Source organism: Mesocricetus auratus, unplaced genomic scaffold (genome assembly GCF_017639785.1).
Source record: "Mesocricetus auratus isolate SY011 unplaced genomic scaffold, BCM_Maur_2.0 Super-Scaffold_100011, whole genome shotgun sequence".
NCBI lineage: Eukaryota > Metazoa > Chordata > Mammalia > Rodentia > Cricetidae > Mesocricetus > Mesocricetus auratus.
The window spans coordinates 26,316,999-26,342,829 of NW_024429195.1; the positions used below are offsets into that span (position 1 = coordinate 26,316,999).

General features: G+C 40.8%; 2 protein-coding genes across 6 annotated transcripts; one reads left to right on the top strand and one right to left on the bottom strand.

Annotated features, from left to right (window-relative positions):
- Positions 1–7,857: 7,857 nt before the first annotated feature.
- On the bottom strand, positions 7,858–16,416 carry Bbs12 (Bardet-Biedl syndrome 12). Of its 4 annotated transcripts, XM_013113103.3 has the most exons (3): positions 15,981–16,377; positions 10,268–10,407; positions 7,858–10,010 (listed from the first exon to the last, which is right to left on the bottom strand). In XM_013113103.3, exon 3 carries the CDS (start codon positions 9,995–9,997, stop codon positions 7,904–7,906), a length of 2,094 nt encoding a protein of 697 aa, XP_012968557.1. In that variant the 5' UTR covers positions 9,998–10,010; positions 10,268–10,407; positions 15,981–16,377; the 3' UTR covers positions 7,858–7,903. The 4 variants fall into 4 exon arrangements, with proteins under 4 accessions (XP_012968557.1, XP_040610407.1, XP_005069753.1 ...); XM_040754473.1 differs by having other exon boundaries at positions 7,858–10,407; positions 16,350–16,416; XM_005069696.4 differs by lacking the exon at positions 10,268–10,407.
- Positions 16,417–16,478: 62 nt separating this feature from the next.
- Positions 16,479–19,756, top strand: LOC101840906 (centrin-4). 2 transcript variants are annotated; one of them, XM_013113072.3, is made up of 5 exons: positions 16,479–16,574; positions 17,877–18,023; positions 18,319–18,447; positions 18,930–19,067; positions 19,224–19,756. In XM_013113072.3, the coding sequence occupies exons 1-5, from the start codon at positions 16,572–16,574 to the stop codon at positions 19,311–19,313; spliced, it is 507 nt and encodes a 168-aa protein (XP_012968526.1). In that variant the 5' UTR covers positions 16,479–16,571; the 3' UTR covers positions 19,314–19,756. The 2 variants fall into 2 exon arrangements, with proteins under 2 accessions (XP_012968526.1, XP_040610408.1); XM_040754474.1 differs by lacking the exon at positions 16,479–16,574 and adding an exon at positions 16,848–16,874.
- The last annotated feature ends 6,075 nt before the right edge of the window (positions 19,757–25,831 follow it).

Here is a 25,831-nt window from a genome sequence, read left to right on the forward strand (position 1 = left end):
TCCTGTTAGCATCCCTGGCACACATTCGGTTCAACAACTGATGAACAGGAATGCAGAGGTTTTATATCACTCATATAATGCTGATTTTCTCTCTCTCCTATGTAGCATATTTCAAGATAAACTGGCCCTTTGTTTTGTGATTTCTATTTCATGTGTACAAGTCCCTGTGTGTTTGAGTATGTGGAGGCTGGAAGGTCATATGGTCCCTTCCTCTACTCCTCTCTACCTTATTTTTTGAGACAGGGCCTTTCATTGAATCTGGAATTCACTGATTAGCTAGGCTGCGTGGCCACAGAGTCCCAGGCCCCTCTCTGTGATCCCTCCCCTCTCCCCAGCACAGCACTGCGGTTAGATGTACACCATGCTCAACTTTTATGTAGGCGCCAAGGATCCAAACTCAGGTCCTCCTGCTTGCACAGCAAATACTTTACCCAAGGAGCCATCTCCCCCGTCCCAAACTGTTCTTTTAATGAGAATTTCCAAAAGAGAGAGAAGTACTGGTAAACTGCTCATAATTTTTTGTTTAAAATACAAGAATAGTATGCATTTTCCATTTTATTTGAATGTTGCCAATCATTTTTCAAGAGTATTGATTGTCGCATAGGAAATATTAAGCAGATGAGCATGGCTTACTAACAGAAAATCTGGCTATCAGAAAATATAATATCCAGATGGAAAATGTGTACTTCATTTTATTGTTATGTGGTCTTTAAACATCTTTATCTCATTTCCTGGTGAGTCCCTCCCCCTTTACTTCCCATCCCAGGCAGACAGTAAAGCAAAAAAAAAAAGAAAAAAAAAGAAAAAACCCTAAGAGTAGAAAGCAGAACCATTAGAAGGTGAGATCTTGATGACAACAACCCCAATCTTTCCAGAATGCCTTCCTGATGGCTTAAGAAACGGCAAAGCATAAGCAAAAATGCCTAATGCCTTATATATGAGCCATCGTATCGTGTCAAGGATTGCTCCAGTGTGGACTCTGTGTAAGTCTACATTGGTGGATTTTTGAAGTTGAAGAGATCAAAATGACCAGACTTGAGGAAAACAACAGTAAAACAAAACCAAAGGACTTTTACAGGAAAGAGTATTACAAGCAAGAGAACACTGGCATTGTTTTTCCATGCTTAAAGAGAAAATGGGTGTAGATGAGCTGAGGCCCTGGGTCTTTTTTAATGCATATTTCCCAACCAAACAACAGCTTTCAAACTCTGCCCTGTTCAATGCTCTCAAAGCAATATACACCAAGAAAGCAGTCAGAGAGAGGCCAATCTCCAGTAGAATGTAAAACAGCTTTCTTTCTGTGAACCAGAACGAAAAGCATAAACCTGAGATTACTGAAATAGTTCAGTAATATAGAAATAGGCCAATTTCAGATGCTGGCTTTCTCCTTATGCATGTTTAATATACAAAATGTGTGTGTTTTCTGGAATTACTTCTAAGAATCCTCTAGTCAGTGGTTCTGAACCTTCCTAGGTTCCTCATGCTGTGGTGACCCCCCCAACCATACAATTATTTTTGTTGCTACTCCATAACTGTTATTTTGCTACCGTTACAAATAACTTACATACATGATGTGCAGGATATGTGATTTGAGACTCCTAAAGGGAGGATGAAAACCAGGGCTCTACACATTAGACACAAGCTATTACTCTGTGTTTGTGGTCATCTGACATGCTCTGGATTTTGCTAGCTTCTTTCACTCACATACACCAAAGATCTGTGTTTAAATACAGAACATTCCTAAAGTTGTGCTGATATTGTATTACAGGGTACTTAAGTGCTTAGCTTGAACAACTGGTACCAAAAGAGAAGCACTTTGCTAACAAGTTTTAAATAACAGTAAACCTTAAGAAAACTTCCGATTACTCATGCTAGATATATTGTTAACATGTTAATATTCCTTAGAGGAAAAGATAAAGATACAATTAAGGAATACAAAAATGTGGATAAAAATGACCTGACTAGGAATTACAGATTTCTCTAGCCTGAGTTTTCTTATCTGTAAAGTGGGGAGATTAAAGAAGGAAATCTAGTTTCTTCTAGCTAGAAAAATATGGCTGCCAGAGGCAATCTGATCCATTACATGCATCTGAGAAACAAGATGTACTCTTCCCTATGTGATCTTGTTTTCCTTAAGTGAAAATAAAATGTATCATTAATAAAAGATTTGACAGTTTTGTCAATCAATGGTAAAACTACTGAAACAATTAACAGGTAGGAAAAGTTAATAACAGGTAGAAAATGTTAGTATCATGAGTTTGTATGTTGAAATCCTGGCCAGTGGGAACAGAGCAAGTTTTAAATTACCATGCTTTTTAATAAAATAAATAAAAACTTACATATAACAATATAAAGGTATAGAACACAAGTTGTTGACAGGATGAAGAGTTCTGGAAATTCATGACATTTCAAAGGGAATGGATCGCATTTAAGACAGATTATGAAATCAGTGGCAATGCTAAGTAGAGTCAGCTCCACAGATGTAAGCAGGAGTTGATACTGAACAATGCTGAAGCATACTGTTAGCTCACAAATACTGTAGAAGGAAGTTATTTTCCAGAACTCAGTATATAGTCATTTCTGGAAATGTAAGGAGAGCTAGAGAAATATAAAAGGTCGGTATTAAATTGGGAAATCCTGAGGCATGGAAGAAAGGAAGTAGAAAGAACCAGTCACACCGTCTGGAAAAGCAATCGGTGAAGAAAGAAGCGCACAGAGTGTAGGACTGTTGTACTAGCAGTAGTGGAAAAAGGTATTGGCAATAAGATAAAAGAAACAAAAATAAAGCACACTTATGGGGAATTAGTTTGTGGTTTAGTACTACTAAATCACAACAAAGTTTGCTGAGAGTTTTTACAGCAAGAATCCATGCTTTATGGATGTGAGGCTTGTCGGTTAACCCTTGGTCCCTGGTGGTAGTGCTCTTTGAGAGGCTGTGGAACCTTTAGGACACAGAACGCATCTGGAGGAAGCAAGTTGGTTGGGAAGCCAGCCTGCTGGGTTACAGCTTCACCCCACCACTAGCCAGTATCTCTGGCTGTTAGTCAGCAAGGTATGAGTTCCAACCATCTACACCATGAACTCCACTGTATTTTCTCCACCTTGGTAGAGCCGAATCAAACCCTCCGTCAAAATACTTCTTGTAAGGCCTTTTGGTCACAACAATGAGAGAAATAAACCATATACTTGATGTGGGAATCCAAGGATCCCCAAGTTTTATCTTGTTCTTGTTTTGATTTATAGAGTTGAAAAAATAGATACAAGCAGAAATGGAAACCAGAGCTTCATATATACCAGATAAGCACTCTGCCAACTAAGCCATATACATAATCTCACAGTAGTACTTTTTTTTCCTGTCTGTGGCTAATACTAGTGTGTAACAAAAAGAAGAAAAAAACCATTTAAACAAACCCAAACAACAACAAAACCAATCAACCAACCAAAAACCACTGGCACTTTGTTTGGAAACACAATTAGAAAAAGCTTCACTGGGCTCTGTGGGCTTTCTTTGAAACACGTTGGCTGCTGACACAGCATGTGGAGTGCAGGAGCCTCAGGCTGGGCAAAAACACCCAGAAGAGTGCCCTGCCCCATAATGATGGCCTACCTGTTAATAAATACAAGCTTCCATCGGGTGAGGAGGGAGATGGAAACATTCTAGGATTAATGGTGGTTGTTCAATGGTGCTAAAAATCACTCAACTGTGCATTTAAAGTGGAGAATGCTACAGTATATAATATATCTTAATAAACACACTGAGACCATTTCTATAATTTTATTTCTGAGCCAAAGGGCTAGCCCGTGTTAGTAGCTGTCTTGGGGTGGGAGGAAACTAGTAAAGTAAGACAAATTCTAGGAGCTGCCTGGTCTAAGTCCTTACCGGGTGTTGGGTACAAGATGAACTAACTTTGAGATCACCTTGCCCAAATATTCATGATTTGTGCTTTGGAAAGACAGACAGTTAAAACAAATTCAACCTTCCTCTGATAACGAAGGAGAGACTGACCAAGATTCCACCTTAACGCATAACACAGCAAAGTTTCCTGAGACATGAGGGCAACTTTTCATAGTATATAACATGTAATATCAGAATGTTTGACCGAGAAGGTTGCAGAATGTCTCTTGGAACTCAGATAAAGGGCCGACTCTGAAATCAGTTCTCTTTTAGGACCTTATGGCAGCTGGTCAGATAAATTTGAGACTTAATCTACATTCCCAGCACTTGGTGGGAGGGGGAGACAAGATTAGTTTAAGGTCATCCTTACCTACTCATCAAAGTTTAAGAAGCTTAGGATACCCAAGACTCTGTCTTAAAAGCAAACAGAAACAAACCCCCCAAATCAATGGTGTGCACTCCCTCCCTAGAATAAGAAAGGCAATGGTGCATGGGCAGCTGTCAGAGCTCCCCAGGTAACCCTGCTGCAGCCATGCCTGAGCTGCTGCAGAAACCCTACCTGACCAGGAGGCTCCTGTCAAGAGTCAGGTTCTGGGTCTGGAGATCTATAGTGAGACAGATGCCTCTCCAGTGCCTTGTTCTTGAGACACTTTAGGAAACTTGTGATTATTTTATTTGACCAAGAGATAAAGGAAATGTATTATATCCTTTTTTTTTCCTGGAGACAAGATCTTTCATGTAGCCCATGTGCCCCCTGCCTCAGCCTCCTGAGGGCTGGAATTGTACTATTACACCTAGCTTGTCTTAGTTCTAATCTGACATTAATTCCAAAGTAGAAACATATTAGGAAGTAGCTTTTCCCACCCCCTGCTCAAGAGGTCAACACAGGAAACAGTCCTACCCTCTTTGGGGCAACAAGTCACACTGTACTAGGTCAGGGACATCTCAGTTTTCTTTAATTCATAGACATTCTTCTTTATACACACTGTAATTTTTTTCTAAAGCAATTACCAAGAAAGATGGGGAAAAATCCAGAAAAGTCAAACAAATGTCAGGATAGTCTGAAATAGACTAAGTGAGGTATTGCAGACTAATAGGCACAACTTCACATTTGACAAATACAGACGTGGAAGTCAGAGCTGGCATTCGGCCCTTAGGAAATGTTCCTGTCATTTGCTGCTATGGGAGTAAAGGGAAGGTTTAGCTCTTTACACAGGATGGATGTCCTTTACTTACAATGGGTTCCATCTTAATGAATTACAGCAACTGGCAGCTTTGTATGCATTGAAAAATCTAACCTGCTAGCAACCATAACTGAGCTCTGCCTAACCATGCTCAGAAGGTATGCATTACCTTACAGCTAGACAAAACCTTTTAACACAAAAGACCATTTTATAGTAAGAATATATCATGCAATTATCCAATACCTGCTGGAGGGGCACACAGGGCTCAACAGTTAAGAGTACTTCTGACTCTCCAGAAGTCCCAAGTTCAGCTCCTAGCCTCCAAATATTGCAGCATTAAGTTCACTCACATTTTCAAGTCTGGCTTTATTTAAGGAAAACAAAGCTACATTTTTATCCTTTTAAATGAGCTTTACTATAACTAAATCAACATTAGAGCTGGGGATCACTCTAAGAATGATGCCAAATCAACTGTCATTTAAAGGCCTGGGAGTAGTTTGAGAGAACTTGAATCACTTTCCCAAGTCAACCCTTGCTAACAGCGAGGAAGGTCTCTAGAGCAGGAACAAAGAAAGAACTGCCCACAGGGCCCCCTGTGCAGGAACAAAGAAAGAACTGCCCACAGGGCCCCCTGTGCAGGAAATGTCCTGCAGACTGGTGTTACCCTGCTCTGAAACAGTCTTTCATTTTGAGGGTTTTAAACATGATCTGCAAATTTGGGGACCACTGGAGAGAAAGCCTGCCACCTGCAGGTCCAAGGAAAGAAGGCCTCACTAGGGTTTTGTTTTGTTTTGTTTTTTGTTAGAGCAAAGGACCAATGGAATCAAGTGTTCTAAGTACAGCTTCAGGAGAGTAACAAGAGAGGCTGCCTTCATGTTTCTGCTATGTTAACATTTCATTAACACACTGCTCTGTTTTGTGCTGTACTGCATTTGTGGTGGCCATAAACAAATAGGTAGCTGAACATTATGACTCCCCAGCTAAAAAGGATAAAAATGAGAATGTGAGCTTCCATGCCCCTAGTATTTCCGTCTCATTGCTAAAAATTATCTGAATGGGCGATAAAACTTAATACTGTAGGTAAACACTTAGCAAACGTTTAGGTTCTTAATTCATATGGTCTACCAAGATAAAGTCCACATGAGTTACATATATACAAGCCTAGGTGAATTAACAGCTTTTACGAGACTGTAACAAAGTCTTAAAGTTGCAAAGATCTTTCTTCATCCTCTGCTGTGGGATATTTGTACACTGTGTGAAAGTATTTGCTATGATTGGTATAATAAAATGCTGGCCAGCCAACAGCTAGGCAAGAGGTATAGGTGGCATTTCCAGGGAAAGGAAGAGGAGGAGTCTAGGCACACAGAAGCCAGGGGCACAGAGGAAATGGGGTGCAAGATGGCAGAGAGGCAATGCCACGTGATAGAACAGATCAATGTACATGGGTCAATTTAAATTATAAGAGTTAGGAAGAAGCCTCAGCTATAGGCTCAGCTTTTACAACTAATAAGAAGTCTCATGTCTTCATCTGGGAGCAGGCTGGTGGGACAGAAAGACTTGTTCTTCCAAATGGGAACTGGCTGTTTAAGGTAGAGAACCTCACATAAACAGGTAATGGTGAGGAGTGATAGTGACGCCACTGAACTCTTCTTAAGAATATTAGGTAAATTGCTGAATAGATTAATCCACAGTAGACAATTTGGTGGTATGCCCAGTGATGCCTCTTTGGGGTCAAAATGTATTTACACAGGCATATACATTTAAGAAGCCTTGGAAAACCATCCCCTAAACGTTAATAATGACTATACTGGTTGTAGGGATTGAAAAGGAAAGACAAAAATTCCTGTAAAGATGTGCTTGAAGAATTAATGGAAAGAAGGCAGGCATGGTGGAACTGTTTGGGATGGTCTAGGAGGTGTGGCCGGCCTTGTTGGAGGTGTGTTACATTGAGTGAGGTCTTTGAGGTTTCAAGACTTGTATCATTCCCCCGCCACAACTCCCCACCTCCTACTAGTGGATCAAGATGTGAGCTCTCAGATATTACTGCCACCATGCCTTTGCTGTGTCATCACGGGCTCTAAACCTCTGAAACCATAAACCCAAATTAAACACTCTTCTGTGAGTTGCCTTGGTCACAATCTTATCACAGCAACAGAGAAGTAACTGAGACAACATCTCTATACTTATTGTACATGCAAAGAATATAAGGCCTTGGACAATCTTTATCTAGCCCCTGTCCATGGCTGGTTTGACTTAAGCAATGTTGAAGGATGTAATCACTCCTGTTGAACAAATAAGTGGGTTTGTTTTTGCTTAAGCAGTAAATATCACAAGTTCAGTGTTTGCCACTGGCCCTCTGTGCTGTTCTTGTGGGACAGACAGATCAAGGAAATGACAAAAAAAAATACAACACTTTGAATGCAGATTCTGCTGCAAACAGCAATAGCTCTCTGCCTATAGCACCTGTATCCTATAGCACCTGTGAAAACAGTAACAGGCTAATTTGTTAGCTTATATAGGGTAAAATCCAGAACTGCAGTTATTGATAGATATCAACTCATTCTTGGCAATCATTAGTAATTTACAAATTATAATTTCACTATAAACATTTATTAGGGCTGGAGAAATGGCTAAAAGATTAAGAGTGTTTGCTGCTCTTGCATAGTGGGTTCTCAGCACCCACAATGGGTGGCCTATCTATAAACCTATAATTACAGCTCTAAGGGATCCACCTCCTTGGGCATATGTACACACACACACACACACACACACACATACTTGAAAATGTATTAATATAGTTTATTTCCCAAAGATTTAACTAACCTTACAAAAATAAAACTCCATCTAATTCCTGTGAATTTATCTGTGTGTGGGCAAGTCCAGTAATTATTTCACTGTCTGTCTGAAGTACTAAGAGCACTAAATCCAATGCTCGGCGCCATGCTTCAGTCTTTGGTGTAACAGTATCATAAACTTTTTGAACTACCTCCAGGTTATCTGAAATACTTGAATGAAAAAGTCCACTGCTTAGTTTACTACATCTACTCAAGATGTAAGATGAAGGAGAACCAGAGTTGGTAGCATTTTGTACATGATGCTGAATGAACGTGCTGGCTTCCACTGCTGATGGGTGAGTGGCAGTGTTAAACATGACAGCTGACAGGTATTCATGCCACCCACTTGCCAGGCACTTCAACACAGTAGGTCTGTAGACTGACAGAGATGAGGCCATCCAAGAGGAAGAATCAGGAAGCCATCCTGAACAAGCACGATTTTCTTTATTTAAAGATTGCTCAGCTAGAATTTGAAGATGGCTAAGACATAAAAATTCAACAGCACCACCTCCAAGGAAGACCTTCTCCTCTTTTAGGGCATGATATAAGCGATACACACAAGACCAAAACCTGTCTTTCTTGGTTTCCATCTGAGTACTTACTGGGCTAGTGAGTACTGCTGTAATCAAATTAATTCCTTCTGTTTTTAACATGATTGCCATTCTGTTGGCCCTGTTTATATCATGAGGACTTGTCCAGACAGTCACAGAGACCTGGCTGCCCACACAGTCTTCATTCACTTGTGTAACATAGGCTACTGGCACTGCTCTTGTAGCCTCTGCAAACGCTTGTAACACACTGCCATTCACTGAACCAATTACCAGTCGCTTACTCTGCATGCATCTTTCAGTTAGGTGTTCAGATACATTTCCTTGTACCAGGATGAGATTCACATCGAACTGGATTAACACCTGCAACACACTTGTAGTCCACAGTTCTTCTGCACTATCTTCCGGAAGCTTCCCACTATCTAACTTGGTCTTAATATTTACAGACTTATTAAATCCCAGGTGGCGGTAACTCTCTGTGAGGTCACCCTCGATGAGAATCACCCGGAAAGGCTGACCCTGCAATTCCTTTATTAGAGCAATACTAGACATGGGTACAACAGTGACATATCCTAAAGAAACGCAAGAAGAGGTTTCGGGTAAGCCCGGGAGACAGCAAGTGAGGATTCTTGACATATCAAACATAAACGGTGTCTTAGAGTTGGCTTGCCGCAGGGACACACTCTGCCACTGCAGCCGCACAGCGGCCTCTGCCAATGTCATGCTGCTGTGGTCTCCATGGCTCAAGCCAACTGCTAACTCCACCAAATCATTACATCTAGAAGTTCTGGGAGTCAATCCACATTGTTCTAGAAATCCATCAGGTCTGTTTATCCAGTGGCTATTATCTGTCCTGCTAAAATGCCTACTGTGAGTTAATGCTGACTTTCTGCAGAAGGAATCTGTAGATAGGCCGTTTTGCAGAGCTTGTGGTGTGTTTTTTTCTGTTTCAACCTTAGCCTGAGTTCTGAAGAATTTGGGTGATTCTGCATGCCTCCCAGAAAGACTGTAAGTGGATAATAACTGAGATATAGCATCTTTGAAATCACGCTTTTCCTTTAACAACCCAGGATCTGAAGGAAAAGGACACAAGCTGACATCAACTATACTTGTGCTGTCCATGTGGTCAAATACATTGTATACGGGTACTTGAAGGGGAACTACTGCTTCAATGCACGAAGTCAAGCCTTCGGTCATTACTGACACTATTACTGGAGTGGGAACACCCAGATGGAGACATTCTTCAACAGCTCTGCTCCACGCACCAACAAGAAACAAGAGAGTGCTGGTTCCAATTCTGTATGTGCCATTCTGTGCTTGAACTGCTTCATTGAGAAGCTGCCCCACTGCACAGGTTAAATCCAAACCTTCAAGAAGCCTGACTGTTGAGCTGATTAACACACTTTCATGACACTCAGAATCTGTAATAAACTTGGTGGCTTTTACTGGGCCTAGGAAACTCCTTCCGGTTTGTGCAAATGATGAAAGTTGTTGAAGTCCCACGTGTCTTCTTTTGTTTATGACTCTGTGAGCCATCACGGGTAATTATCTGCAAATAAATGAACACTTGAAACTTTACTGGGTGATTGATGACGACAAGTGCTACATAAAGTGAAGAAAACAGTTTTGGATAAAGTTCCAATTGCTATGATCAGCGTGAGATGCAGAGGAGGAACATAAGGGCATGGGGGCAGGGTGGTGTAGAGAGGGTTGACCACTCCACATGGCAGAGGAAATGGAGAGGAGCACAAGACAGGCAAGGAAGGCTTCCAGAAGGCAATCTGAAGAAAGAGACCTGGAACATACTTGTACTGTGATTTTTTGAGACAGGATCTTCCTATGTAGCTCAGGATAATCTTAAATCTGTGATCACCCTGTCTTCACCTTGAGAGTGCTGGAATTACAGGAGTGCTCCATCATGTCATCTTGCAGAGTAACTGTGCAAGCTGAGCCAGCAAGCCGAAGGAGTGGCAGTGAATGTACAAATATGTTAAAAAAAAGAAAAGCAAAAATAGGAGTTATTCAAGAAGCCTGGTATTATGGGAATATAGCATACTTGACAAGGAGCTGAAGGACCTGAGGCTCCAGCAGAAGAGGAGTTGGATTATGAGGACATCTCATGCTATCCGACAATGGGAACCACTCGTGTTGAGATTAAGAACGACTTGTAGTGTTTGAAAGCTTGTACTTCTGAGTCTAGAAGCCCGGGCTTCAACTTTGGTCCACAGCTAACAGGTGGGTAGCCCTTCACTTTGCACATCTGGAAAATGCAACTAATACACAAGCTACTTCACGGCTAGTGTGGGGAAGACGGTGCTCAGAACAGTGCCTAGCACAGTTTTATGTGTGTTCAGATATACTACCATTCTGGTGAGTTTGGACTGACCACTTCATCCTAAGAAAAATGAAGTCAGACAATGGGGACAAAGATTTGGGTACTGATTACATTATGAAGGAAAAAAGGGTGCTATTTAAAGGGCAATTAAAATTATTCAAGAAAATATTTTAGAAGTCACATCAAAATGAATACCACCAAGAGAAAGACTATTAGTTCAATACTAAAAAGTTTTCAAATAATGGTACTTTCTTGTTCTTTTTTTTTTTTTTTTTTTTTTTTTTTTTTGGTTTTTGGAGACCAGGTTTCTCTGTGTAGCCCTGGCTGTCTTGGAAGACCAGGCTGGCCTTGAATTTATAGAGATCTTCCTGCCTCTGCCTCCTAAGTACTGGGATCGGAGCTAGGTTTTTAACTGAAAAACCATCTATAATGAAACTACCGCCTTGAGAGGCGACATCTGTCTGGTCTTACTGTTTCTGTCCTTCACCTCCTTCTGCAATACCATCTCCCCACTAAATTTTAAGTTCTATTTATCAATGGTTCCAATCATTCCATACATCATATCCTCAAATACTCTGCCTCTCTTTGACTTTATCTTACTTACCTTGTAAGACTAATAACCTTGATGAAATAAAGTGATTTTAATTTAAAGAATACAACTTAGATTTAATACTTTCACAATGTTATATAACTACTGCCTCTACCTTGCTCCAAAAGATTTAACAGTCACAAAAGAAAACCTGAAAGCTACTCTACTAAGCAGTAACCCTGTTTCCTTCTGTAAATGGTAACTGCTAATTTGCTTTTAATCTGTTTTGACCTATTCTTGGTATTTCATATAAATGGAGTTATGAAATATATGACCTTTCTACATTTTATTTAGTACTTTTTAAAGAGTTCTCCCACACTTATTATTTAACAATAATTCACTGCTTTTCTTAGTAGAATAATATTCCTTGGTAGGTACTACATTTTATACATCTATTTATCCACTGCTAGACTTTTAGGTTGTTTCCACCTTTTAGCTACTGAACTTTTGTGTTGGTGCTGTGAACATTTCTGTAAAAGTGCATTTCTGAACCCGCTTCCACATCTTTTAGCTATAAATCTAGAAGTGAAATTCCTGGGCCATATGGTATTCTATGTTTAGCTTAGAGAACTGCCCAGATGTCTTCCCAAACAGTAGAGCATTGCCAGTAGCAATGAACAAAGGTTTTGATTTCTCCACATTTTTTACTGCATTAGTTTTCCAGGACTGCTATTCAAAATTAAAATCGTCAGGAGGCTCAAACAATACACATTCATATTCCCGAGATGATGACATTGCAGGGCAGTGCTTCCTCTCATAACTCTAAGGAAGGATCCTTTTTTCTCTTCCAACTCCTAGTTGCTCCTGGCATTCTTTGGCTTTTAGTTGCATAACTTTAGTCTCTGCCTGTTTCAATTGTCCTTTTTGTTAATTACACCCCCAGTTATTGGACTTACGGCCTACCCTAATCCAGTATGACTTCATCTTAACTAATTCCATCTACAAAGACTATATCCTGGGTGGATATGACTTGTGTGTGTGTGTGTGTGTGTGTGTGTGTGTGTGTGTGTGTGTGTGAGAGAGAGAGAGAGAGAGAGAGAGAGAGAGACAGAGACAGAGCATGCTATTCAGTCACTAGTATATTCAACAATTAATGTTTTGCTTTTGTAAAATTATAAACACCCTAGCAGATGTAAAAAGATAGTTCATCGTGTTTTGACTTCCATTTTCCTAATGACTAATGACCTAAACATGTTTTCACAGGCCTACTGGACATTTGTATATCTTCTTTGGAGAAATGTCTATTGAAGTTTTCTGCTTATTTTAAGAGTACGTTATTAAAGGTTTGTGTTGTTGAGTTGTACATATTCTTTACACACGTTAGATAGTAAATCCTTATGAAACAACAGCCAATCTCACACTCACAGATCCAACCAACCACTGATAAGACAATATTTGAAAAACACAAAAATGAACTCTGCATCTGTTTTGAACATGTAACACATATTCTGTCATCATTCCTTAAGCAATGTATCATCTATGAATCTAGCATTTATTTTCTTAGTTTACTATTATAGTAATCTTAAGGACAATATATATCTAAGCATGTGTATATGCTAGATTTAAATACTCCACCATTTTATGTAAAGCACTTATGTATGTGTAGATGTTACTTTCCATAGTGGAGTCTCAAACCATTCCCCTATGGACACTGAGGGGTTACCCTATTGGATTTGCAAGTACAATCTATTGTTCTATAGGATGTCTTTTCTGTTTTGATAAGGCATTTTGACTCATAAAAATTTTTAGTTTTGGCAAAATTTAACATTTATTTGTTGGTGCTGTTGCTCATGCTCTTGGTGGTATATATAGAATGCATCGCTAAATCATACATATATAACCCAGTGTTTTCTTCAGAATTCTATACATTATTTATTCTACTGATTGATTTGAGACTAACTTTTATATATGGTATGAGGGGGAGGTCCTTTTGCATGTGACTATCCAGCTGTCTCTGTACCTCCTGTTAAATGAACTAGTCTTTCACTTGTATGTTCTCAGTACCTTTATCAAAAATGAACTTGCTATACATACAAGGGTTTATTTCTGGGCTGCCAATGTAACTGCCTTAGAGGATGTAATCATTTTATGCCAACACCATATTGTTGCAAAACTATAACTGCCTGTTAAGTTCTGAAGCCATGAAATTTCTGCTTTAAATACTGTTCTCTTCTTTACATTTATAATTTGCCACAGGCTGATTTTTGGAGACAGTCTATTTCTCACTTCATGAAAATCTAGTTGATGGAGAAATAATTGTTGAAAGGACAAGTTTAAAAGTCTGGCTATTTTTCATGGCTAGCAAAATTAGAGTTTACCTTGTATGAGATGCTTGACATATATCCCAAATGCAATAACAACAAAAATACAAGGCCGAAACTAAAATAATTAACCTATTTGTGGAAAATCAAGCATGACAGTTAACACGTACAAAATCTCCTAACATTAGCCAGGCGGTGGTGACACATGCCTTTAATCCCAGCACTCAGGAGGAGGCAGATGGATCTCTGTGAGTGCAAAGCTAGCCTGGCTTACAGAGCTAATTCCAGGACAGCTAGGCCACACAGAGAAACCGTCTCAAAATGAAAAAAAAAGAAAAAGTAATTACAAAATCCCCTAAGCTTAAATAGAAAGGTAAAGCCCCGTATAACCCTGCCCAAGTTTCTGGTGTTGATCTTGGACCACATTTTGCTTCCCTCCCGCCCTGACTTATGCCCTCTCCCTTAGCATCTTCATTTCCCCAGACCCTCTGCCTTCTTCCAAGCCCTGCTGGGACCCTTGACTTGCAGGCATCTCTTTTACAGGGGGTGGGGGCTGTGATAAGAGTTCTGCTTATCGTCTCCTTCCTAGACCACAGTTAAACTAAAAGGCACCACTCTCTGAGTGAAACACAACCTGGAACAATAGGAAAAACCCACAGGTATTTCAAATTCAGTCTGTATTGAATTATATTACAAAAGGGTTTTCTAGACAAAGGACGGATTTCAGCCATCTACAAGGAAAAAGTCATATGTAGCAGATATCAAAATTAATACTCAGATCTTATAACAGCTGAAGAATCTATTTCAAGTCTGAGTAATAACTGTCTTAGCATCCCTAACTTCGGAAGAATTCCTAAATGGTTTTGAAGAGGTTGCAATGGGTTAGTCACTAACACAAACTCAAAATAGGAATGCTTGGATTTCTAAGAGGCTGGGTATGAAAAAGGCAACGGCAGTGAAATATCCAGGTTAGAACACTTAGATACGCTTTTCAGCAGTTATATTTTATTTCTTGATGGACATACCTAGAATTTTTATCCTCAGCACCATGTCTGTTCACCTCCAGTTTACTTCTGACAAGAATACCTAACTGCACCATTCTACTGCTCGGAAGCCTCTCAGAAGTCTTCCCTCCTTTGTCTGGCAGCAGGAGCTCTCACAAGAGAGTCACACCCTCTCGTGTCTCAGAATCTGACAGTATCCCGAACTCGCTCACATACACTACAACCCACACCTCTTCCTTCCTGACTTGTCTATTCTGCTTTGCTGTGCAGGCCTCCCTAGCGCTTTTAGAATAGGCAAGGCGTGCTCCCTACCTCAGCACTTCTGAGTGGCCCTCTTTCTAGGATGCTCTTCTCCAAGAAATCTACTGCCTTAACAATCTTTAGATCCTTCCCCAAATTTCCTGTTCAGGGAGGTCCACCCTGCTCAACCTATTGCAAACCACAAACCCTTTTTCCTTCCAGATGCCAGATACTGTTTATCTGCTCCACTTTATTTTAATCCCCTGAAACTTCACAAAATGAGCTCAGTACATTTATTATGCACAGACCATCATTTTCTGTTGAAAAAAACTTTCCAGATGACAATTTTAGTCACTGAAATATCCCAAGTATCTAGAACACTGTCTGACACCTTATAGGCATTCAACAGATACCTGTTAAGGGCCACCTTATTCCAAATTTAAGTACAAACATTAAAGAAGTAGAGACATGGTATTGTTAGTATTCCTCTTTCAAGTACCGTTGGACTCCTTAGTTGGGTCCCTTTAATTGCTTTTAAAATTTTAATAGCTCCTCCTTCAAATGATACTTAAATTAGCTGTGAAAAAAACAGAAACGTAACTAAATGATCAAGTGCCCCAAATCAAACATTTACTTTTTACTAAGTTTCTTTCAGCCACTAGCTGACGCGGTCTGTGACATGGAGAGTGCGCTGGATAAAATTGGTAATTTAATAATGTGTACGGCTTCACTATTTTGCCAGCTATTATTAAAGTTTTATGTACAGAATAGCAACAGTCACTTTTCAAGACTGGGGTATCCTAATCAAGATCTAGATATTAGAATCTGAATTTGCCATTATTTTCTTTTTACGCTGGTCTTGGTGGCAGATGGTTCTCTGAGTTAGACCCGCAGGGATCGGTGCTCAAACTGAGGAACTGGCCTACATAGGGGGTTCCAGGACAGCCAGAGCTGCCTGAAAAACAAACAGATCATACCTAAATGATTTAACACTACTTCATTCACAAAATATTTTGAATCTGCATCATGTGAATTCCCATTGGGAAACTGAAGACAGGAAAAATGGCTTCTAATGCAAGGATAAACTTACCTATTCCAGGAGCCTAAGGAGATTTAAGGACTACAACGTGTGCCTGCGAGGTGAGGCGGCGCCTTTGGGAAACTGTGCAGCGCTTTACTCAGTACAGTAGGAAGCGACTGCTTTGCATTTTTCCTGCCTAGGAGAAAGCCTGCGGCTCAAGCCATCCACGGTCCACGGGGACCTTGCGCCCCGCGAGGACGCCGTGCGGTGAGCCGAGCAGCCGCCCCCCACCCCGACGCAGCACCTCGGGCGGCTGTGAGGCGGGAAGGCCGCAGGACGGTTGGTTCAGTGTGTGGACGGTCTGAGGACCCGCGAGACGCAGCTCTCTATCCCACCCTCGCCGCACTTCCGGCCTGCGGGGCCCTCGAACCTCCTCACCGCGCGCCGCTCCACGCAGCGCCGGAACCCAGCCAGCCCGGCCGCAGCTCGCGCCCGGTCCGAGCAGTCCTTTCTTCCCATTGGGTGAAATGGCCGTCCATCACAGAAGCTGGTGGGCGGGCTTGCTCTCCGAGCGTGGCCTTAGCAACGGCCCGCCCCGAGCGCCCGCAGCCGGGAAGGGGAGGGCAGCTGTTGCGAGGCGCGGGGGAGCGGGTTGGGGACATGGTGAGTGCTGCGGGACCCGGGTGTTTGCCCCAGTATGCTGACTTTCGTGCCAGGATCCTTGGATACCCTTAGTGACTAAGCCAGGGGACAAAGATGGGTCTCCCTTTCCCTTTGTCCATCGACGCCAGCGGTCTATGAGGAATGTAAAGATACCGCCCTGGAGCCGCAGGATCTTCAAGACAGGGATGCAAGAAGGAGACAGAGGCCTTCAACTGCGGGCTGCGTACAGCCAGCTGGCCACCAACTCAGCCGCTGACAGGAAGCTGGGCGCCTGTTTAGCCACTGATGATGAGAGAGAGAGTCAGTAACTCTTTCACTGGAAGGGCCACTGACTCAGTCCTGATGGTCAGGGGTCCACCAACTCAGGCCACTCACAGCTAAGGAACCGCCTTCTTCTTGCTGAGAAAATGCAGACTCAGATGGCTGCCCTAGGGTCTAGGAAGACCACGCATCAAAATTAGCAGCTCTAGAGCCAAGAATCCATAGCGACCTCAGCCAATAACTAATATAAAGCAGGCCACTTAGCTCCACAGCTACCTCCAGGGCTTCCTGACTTCTAACTGCAGAGAGAAGAAGAATGTATAGTGCTTCTCTGGCTCAACTTGGTGACAGACAGAAGCAAACAGCAGAGAGGATCTTTATCTTCCACACATTAAGCCAAACATTCTCATCTAGATCTGTGGGGAAGCTGTTCACCAAGACCGTGGTTTCTCACTTTAGTGCTTCTGTAGTGTAGGACTTGCTTGTGGAGAGTGGGAAGGAACAGTTGTGTTCTAGTAGGCATTCCCCCAGCATGCATCGTGTTAGACTTATGAAAAGCACACATTCCTTAAGCTTACACTTCTCTGGTAAACCAAGACTACCTACACAGACTAGCCGCATTCTGATACAACACACAGTTCTACGCCATTAACTGCTTCTCTCTTCAAAGGCACTGGTTTTATGAGGAAAATAGAAGCAGAAAAAAATAACACCACGCTTCCAATCAAGAGATTAATAATCATACTCAGGAGGCTGAGGCAGGAGGATTCAGAGTTGCAGGCCAGTCAGAGCTCCTTAGGAAGACCCTGTCTCAAAAGAGTAGGGTGGGGGGATATTAGTAACCAAAACCATTAACGAGAGGGAATGAGCTCATCCTATAGAAGGAAACGGGATCCTTGCATTTGTGAATTCTAGTAATATAGTTCTCACCCACATGTATACTTATTGCAGGGAATGAGCTCATCCTATAGAAGGAAACGGGATCCTTGCATTTGTGAATTCTAGTAATATAGTTCTCACCCACATGTATACTTATTGCAGGCATCCAGCCATCGAACAACTTTAGACCAATGGAAGAAGAAAGCAGCAAAAGTTGAATTGAATGATGTCAAAAAACAAGAAATAAAAGAGGCCTTTGACTTGTTCGATGTTGATGGGTCTGGAACCATAGATGTGAAAGAATTGAAGGTTCTGTCTGAAATTATCTCAAAGACATTTGAAACCCCCCTCTCTGCGTGTGTGTGTGTGTGTGTGTGTGTGTGTGTACATATACCACCCTGAGTAAACAATACACTATCTTTTAACGTTTTAATTGTGCCCTTGGTTGACAGCTAAGTCAAGACCCAGAATTATGAAGATCATACTCTGTCAAATAGGATTGACTCTATACTCAGATCATGTTAGAGAACAAAGAAGCTATTAGTGATTTAACAGTTCAAGATGAGATCATGGCATATTAAAATACATTCCCTTCTTGTTGCAGATCGCAATGCGGGCCTTAGGATTTGAGCCAAAGAAAGAAGAAATTAAACAAATGATAGTGGAAATCGACAAACAAGGAACTGGCACCATTGGCTTTGAAGACTTTCTTGCCATTATGAGTGTGAAAATGGTATAGTCACTCCACTTCTCAAAAAAATGCCGTCAGAGCCTTGGACGTAATCAGGCCTGGGGGGGTGGGTAGAGATTTCATGGAAGAACTGGAGGAATTTCATGGAGGAATAGCTAAGGGTGTCTGGGATATGATAGCACGGAAAGAACAGATGTCTTCAGAGTGGTAAAGACTGTAGGGACGTGTTGTCAGGACATACTGACATCTGGCAGGGTGGAAGGAGCCCAAACCCGAGGTCCTGTGCCTAACAATCAGAGTGCCTGCTTTGCCACTGTCCCTGAGAATACCCCTGGCTCTTGGAGCTTGCTGTCTTATGTACCTCAAGGGCAGGTGGGAGCATGTTGAAATAGTTGTTAAAAGGGCACTAGGCTGAGAACTCAGCCTCCTACTGCAAGTATGCACACAGAGCTCTAGAATTAATAGACCTACTAAGTCCAGCTTGATAGAACAAATAAATAACCAGTGACATTTTCTTTTCTAAGAGTGAAAAAGATGAGAAGGAAGAAATACTGAAGGCTTTTAAATTATTTGATGACGATGCTACTGGCAGCATATCACTAAATAATATCAAGAGGGTTGCCAAGGAACTAGGGGAAAACTTAACAGAAGATGAATTGCAGGTAAATCGTGTTTATTTTAAAATTACAACGTGCATGTGATTTTACATGGTTTATGTAACTGCTGTATTTACACAGTAAAAACAAAAATTCCTGTTGGGTTTCCACCATTACACATTTTTAATGGTTTCAGTCTATCATGTTACGTTTGTGTTACAGGAAATGCTCGATGAAGCAGATCGTGATGGGGATGGAGAGATCAACGAGGAAGAGTTTTTGAGGATGATGAGGAAGACCAGTCTTTATTAGCTCTGCTTCCTGCCTTCTAGGAAGTTTTGACAGCTTGCCTGTTAAGCAGTTCAATAATGTAATACTTCAGCTCATGCATTTCCATTTTTAGTTTATACACTAAGGTTACCCTTGGTCTAATCCATGTAAGAAGTTATGTGTCCCTACCAGTGTTATTAAATCTGTAATAGCAAGAATTTAAAAAGCATGGCTTATTTGAACCTTGAACTCCAAAAAAGTATTTTCCTGTGCTAAGTTTAAGGCTCTACATTCCAAAGACATTTTAAATTTCTTTTTCAATTTAATAAACTTGGCTCCCACATTCAAATGAAATTGTTTGTAAAAAGTCTGAGAACAGTATTTTTTCATTATTTCCTTTTGTATGACTTTAAAAAATGGATAAACTTGTTTTGTTAATCATTTCTTCAAATATATAAAGTATTAATAAAGCTGACTGACATTCAGTGTTTCTAATTTTCTTCTGGTAGTTACTGCTGTGCTTTGAAGGACTCCCTAACCTTGTTCGGGCAATATGGTAAAGGATTCTCTAAGAGATAAGGCCATTAGAGTTCTTCCTTTATTAATGAGGTTAAGACCTCTTTAAAGAGTCTTCAAGACTCATGGACTCAGCAGGCCAGGCACTTGTCACCATGCCTGGCAACCTTCCACGTGGTGAGAACAGAGAACCAGCTCCCACATGTCCTTGATCTCTACATGATTGTTACAGTATGTGGGCTCACACACATACATACATGTAATTTAAATTTATTATTATGTGTATGGGTATTTTACCTGCATGTATGTCTGTGTGCCACATGAGTGTCTGGTGCCCACAGAGGCCAGAAGATGGCTTTGGAACTACAGAAAATCGTGAGCTGTTACATGGGTGCTGAGAACTGAACCCCAGGTCCCTGGAAGAACAGCCTGTGCTCTTAACTGCTGAGTCATCTATCCAATCCCCATAAATGCAGTTTTAAAAATTAAGCCTACTTAAAGGGGGAGGGGCTTGCATGAGTGCTCACAGTGAGATCTTCACAGAATAACCGTAGTCCTTTTATCAGGGGCTTCCATGACACAAGACTGTGCAGCTTTTATAGTGTGCTATGGGAACAAAATTGAAGAACAAGCATAGTTAGGATCACTTAAGAACTATTTTGAAAACTCCTCAGGTGAGTTCTATAGGCAGAAGTTACTGCCAGCAGTTCCCAAATAAATACACTAGGGCTTATATTAATTACAAATGTTCAGGCTTGTTACCAGCTAACTCTTACATTTAAATGAACATATTCCTTATCTACCCTCTGTCATGTGGTTCATGGCTTGTTACCTCATTTTCTATACATCCTGCTTTCCCTGTATCAGCTGGCATCTCTTTGACTCCACCCTTCTTTCTCCCAGCATTCTCAGTTTGGCTCTCCTGCCTAACCTTACAGGGTTCAGCTATTGGCCAGTCAGCTTCTTTATTGAAACAATCAGAATAATGCATATTCACAGTATATGGATGGATTATTCCACAGTGTTTTTCCCTTTTGTCTAACTAAAAATAAAGGTTTTAATATTAACATAGTTATATCATTAATAACAAAACAATTATTAAGTAAGAATTAGTTACAACACCCAGACCATTTTTATTTGGCAAAATTAGAGAAAATACTCTATTATCTTTGTGAGTCTAAAGTTTTATACCTAATTTACCTTTCATCATAACTAAGGAAAACTTTGACTATGGTATCTAGTCTTCAACTCTGTCAAAGACCCCAGAGGGTAGAATGTTACCTAATGACAGGGACATCTGGCTGCCTAGACAGTCACTCTAGGCTTTTCTATAATGTTGGGGCATCCAACTTTGGCCAAAGGACAGACATTTCTGAGAAGCAGGAAACTTTGAAGGACTGTCCTACCTTGTCTTAGCAAAGTTTAGCAATCACTTTCTTTTGCTTCTTGCTGGTCCAGTTTGAACAGTATACTGTCAGTAATTGAGACAAGGGCAGTTTTCTTTCCTAAATGGCTAGCTTTTGCAACTCCATACGGAGTTTCTTCAATGCCTGTCATATTCTCTGAAGTAGATTGGTTTTGCCAAGAGCAGACATGTCTCAACTGTCATGAAAAGCCTTAGGTTATTAAAATATTAAATGCCATATTCTGTAGGTCTCTGAAGTGTTTGAAGACCATCCATCTGTATGTCTATCTATCTATCTATCTATCTATCTATCTATCTATCTATCTAAATATATCTATGTTATGACCTTGAAAACATACCCAACACGACTAATATACATGACTATTAATATGTATTTCTTGATTATACAATACATTTTAAATGACGTGCATAAACATAAAACCCTAAACAAGAGTAGAAATATACATACTTAAAATTTAAACTTAAGTTTGTATCAATAAACCAAAATCCATTCCAGTATAAAATATTTAAGATTAGTAGTTGCTTTTTTAGTTTAAAAGTAGATCAATAGTCTACCCTTTCATCCTATCATTTCTATGCCCTCCTTTTCTTTTTAGAATGAGATCTCTGAATTTCATCTCATTTGTTTAGCTTTTTTCCTTTTCTTTTTGGCTATAACCAATAACAACTTGTAGCCCACTCCCTTGAATGGTAAATATCCATAACCTATTTTTGGAAATGTGTGCATTGTTCTCCAAACTACTTCCTCTTGTCTGAGGGCACTGGTAATCTTTGACCCTGAGAAAATTTAGGATAATGGTTAAGTCTTGGCTGTAGTACTCTGTGAGGCTAGATCATCTCAGTCAGCTGACTTGAAGCTGTTTTGAATGATGGATTACAGAGACCATCCATTTTTATCGATGTCTGGTCTCCTCATTCTGAAAGTACATAAAAATTTAAAGGTAACATATATGTCTTCATTAATACAAGTGTAGACTGTGCATTGTACATGAGTCAACCAAAGATGATTTTTTGTTATGTGTTTGAGTGGGTAAAATATGCATCACATGTTTTGTAGTTTTTCTAGGTTTATTTCTTTGTTTGTAGTCAGGATTTTCAGGGGTCTTCATCGATCAAATCTGATTATCTTCAACTTTGAAAGAATCCACAGTATTTTATTTTTTTCGTGGAAATAAAAGCATAACCTCACCCTGAAAGCAACAAACTTTTACTTAAATATTTAAGTCAAGATATTTTTAAAATATATAGGTTGGCTTAATCTAGTACTTTTTATAATCCAGTTCTCTTAGCAGTCAAAGAATTTAAAGAGAACACAATGACATATAGGATCCAGACTTTCTGTGTATTTTTCATCTTTATGTGGCTTATTTCTTCTAAATTTCTTTATTCCCCCTTTAAGGACTTTACTATAATTTTAAAACTATATATTTCTTTTTTTTTTTTTGGTTTTACGAGACAGGGTTTCTCTGTATTGTTTTGGAGGCTGTCAATCCAGCCTGGCCTCGAACTCACAGAGATCTGCCTGCGTCTGCCTCCCGAGTGCTGGGATTAAAGACGTGCGCCACCACCGCCCGGCTATATATTTCTTTTTATGACTGTCTATACCTTCTTTTTTCTCTCCCAGGCCTATGTATCTGTAACCCATTTACAGGGCTCTTTTTTTCTGTCTAAATCGCTGTTTATTGCAATCTATAATCTTTTTCTGGCTACATGAACCTTTAAACAATTAATGGGCATAGCTAGGACCAAAGCCTCTGCTTTGGCAACTGGCTCCACTCTGCTTGGTTCCCTCAGAACCTACCTCCATGGTGGAGGTACTGGAGGGAGTGAGCCACATTTACCACCCCAACTCTGGGGAGTTTTTGGGTCCATGCTGTCACCAAGTAGTGTGCTACCTGCTGCTCATAAATCCCATTTAATTGTTCAATAGCAGGGTCTCTTAAAAGAGCTGTGCCAGGAAGTAGTCTCTCTCTTCTTTTTTTAAAATTTAAATTAGAAACAAGCTTGTTTCACATGTCAATCCCAGTTCCCTCTTCCTCCCCTCATCCCCTGCCCCCCTCCAACTTCACAACCTCCCCAACCAATCCCAACTTAGCTCCACAGGGAGGGTAAGGTCCTCCATGGGGGATCTCCAGAGTCTATCATTTCTTCTAGGGTAGGGCCTTGGCCCTCCCCCATGTGTCCAGGCTGAGAGAGCATCCCTCTTTGTGGAATGGGCTCTCAAAGTCCATATGGATGCCAGGGATAAATACTGATCTACTATCTGAGGCCCCACAGATTGCCAAGGCCTTCTCACTGACACCCAAATTTAGGGGGTATCAATAAGTCCCATGCTGGCCTCTCAGCCATCAGTCTGGGGTCCATGAGCTCCCCCTTGTTCAGGTCAACTGTTTCTGTAGGCTTCACAAGCCTGGTCTTGACCCTTTTTCTCATCATTCCTCCCTCTCTGCAACTGGGTTCCAGGAGTTCAGTTCACTGTTTACCTGTGGGTATCTGCCTCTCTATCTATCAGCCACTAGATGAAGGCTCTAGGATGGCATATAAGGTAGTTATCAATCTCATTATTGGGGAAGGGCTTTTAAGGTAGCCTCTACGCTATTGCTTAGTTTGCCAATTGGTATTATCCTTGTAGATCTCTGGGAAATCACAGTAGTGCCAGATCTCTCTTCAAACCTATGATGACTCCCTCTATTATGGTATCTCTCTTCCTACTCTATCTATTCTTCCCCTGATCAACCTTTTTGCTCCCTCATGTCCTCTTCTCCCCTTTTCTTCTCCCCCTCTCTTTTTCCTAGTTCCCTCTCCCCTCCCCCATGCTCCCAATCCCCAGAGGAGATCCTGCCTAATTCCCATTCTCTGAGGTACCATGCATATTTCTCTTAGGGTCCTCCCTGTTTCCCAGACTTTCTGGCAGTGGGATTGTAGGCTGGCAATCCCCTGATCCATGTCTAAAATCCATATATAAGTGAGTACATACCATGCTTGTCTTTTTATGACTGGGTTACCTTGCTCAGTATGGTTTCTTCTAGTGCCATCCATTTGCCTGCGAATTTCAAGATTCCATTTTTTTCTGCTGAGTAATACTCCATTGTGTAAATATACCACATTTTCTCTATCTACCTTTCAGTTGAGGGGCATCTAGGCTGCTTCCAGGTTCTGGCTATTACAAATAATGCTGCTATGAACATAGTGGAACAGACATCCTTGTTGTATTTGGGTGGAACTGCTGGATCTTGTGGTAGACTGATTCCTATTTTCCTGAGGAATCTCCATACTGATTTCCAAAGTGGTTGTATGAGTTGGCACTCCCACCAGCAGGGGAGGAGTGTTCCCCTTTCTCCACATCCTCTCCAGCATAAATTGTCTTTGGTGTCTTTAATTTTAGCCATTCTGACAGGAGTAAGATAGTACCTCAGAGTTGTTTTGATTTGCATTCCCCAAATGGCTAAGGATGTTGAGCACTTTCTTAAGTGTTTCTCAACAATTTTAGGGTCCTCTATTGAGAATTCTCTATTTACTTCTGTAGCCCACTTTTTTATTGGATCCTTTGGTGTTTTGGAGACTTGCTTCTTGAGTTCTTTGTAAATTTTGGAAATCAACCCTCTGTCATATGTGGGGTTGGTGAATATCTTTTCCCTTTTTGTCTTGTTGACTGTGTCCATTACCTTACAGAAGCTTCTCAGTTTCAGGAGGTCCCATTTATTAACTGTCAATCTCAGTGTCTGTGATACTGGTGTTATGTTCAGGAAGTAGTCTCCAGTACCAATTCAAGGGTACCTCCCACTTTCTCTTCTAAGAAGTTCAGTGTGGCTGGATTTATGTTGAGGTCTTTGATCCATTTGTACTTAACTTTGTGCATGGCAATAGACATAGATCTATCTGCAGTCTTCCACATGCCAGCATCCAGTTATGCCAGCACCATTTGTTGAAGATGCTTTCTTTTTTCCATTGTATAATTTTAGCTTTGTCAAAAATCAGGTGTTTGTAGGTGTGTGGGTTAATATCAGGGTGTTCAATTCAATTCCATTGGTCTATTTGTCTATTTTTATGCCAATACCAAGCTGTTTTCAGGACTATAGCTCTATAATAGAGCTTGAAGTCAGGAATGGTGATGCCTCCTGACATTGCTTTGTTGAACAGGGTTGTTTTGGCTTGAAAGAATTGTTCTTTCAAGGTCTATGAAGAATTGTGCTGGTATTTTGATGGGGACTGTATTGAATCTGTAGATTGCTTTTGGCAAGACTGCCATTTTTACTACATTGATCCTACCTAGTCAAGAGCATGGAGGTGGGGGGAATCTTTCCATTTTCTGGTATCTTCTTTAATTTCTTTCTTTAAAGACTCAAAGTTCTTGTGATATGAGTCTTTTACTTGTTTGGTTAGGGTTACCCCACAGTATTTTATGTTGTTTGTGGCAATTGTAAAGGGTGATGTTTCTCTGATTTCTTTCTCAGCCCTTTTATTGTCTGTATATAGTAGGGCTACTGATTTTCTTGAGTTGATCTTGTATTCTGACACTTTGCTGAAGTTGTTTATCAGCTGCAGGAGTTGCCTGGTAGAGTTTTCCGGGTCACTTATGTAAACTATCATATCATCTGCAAATAGTGAGGGTTTGCCT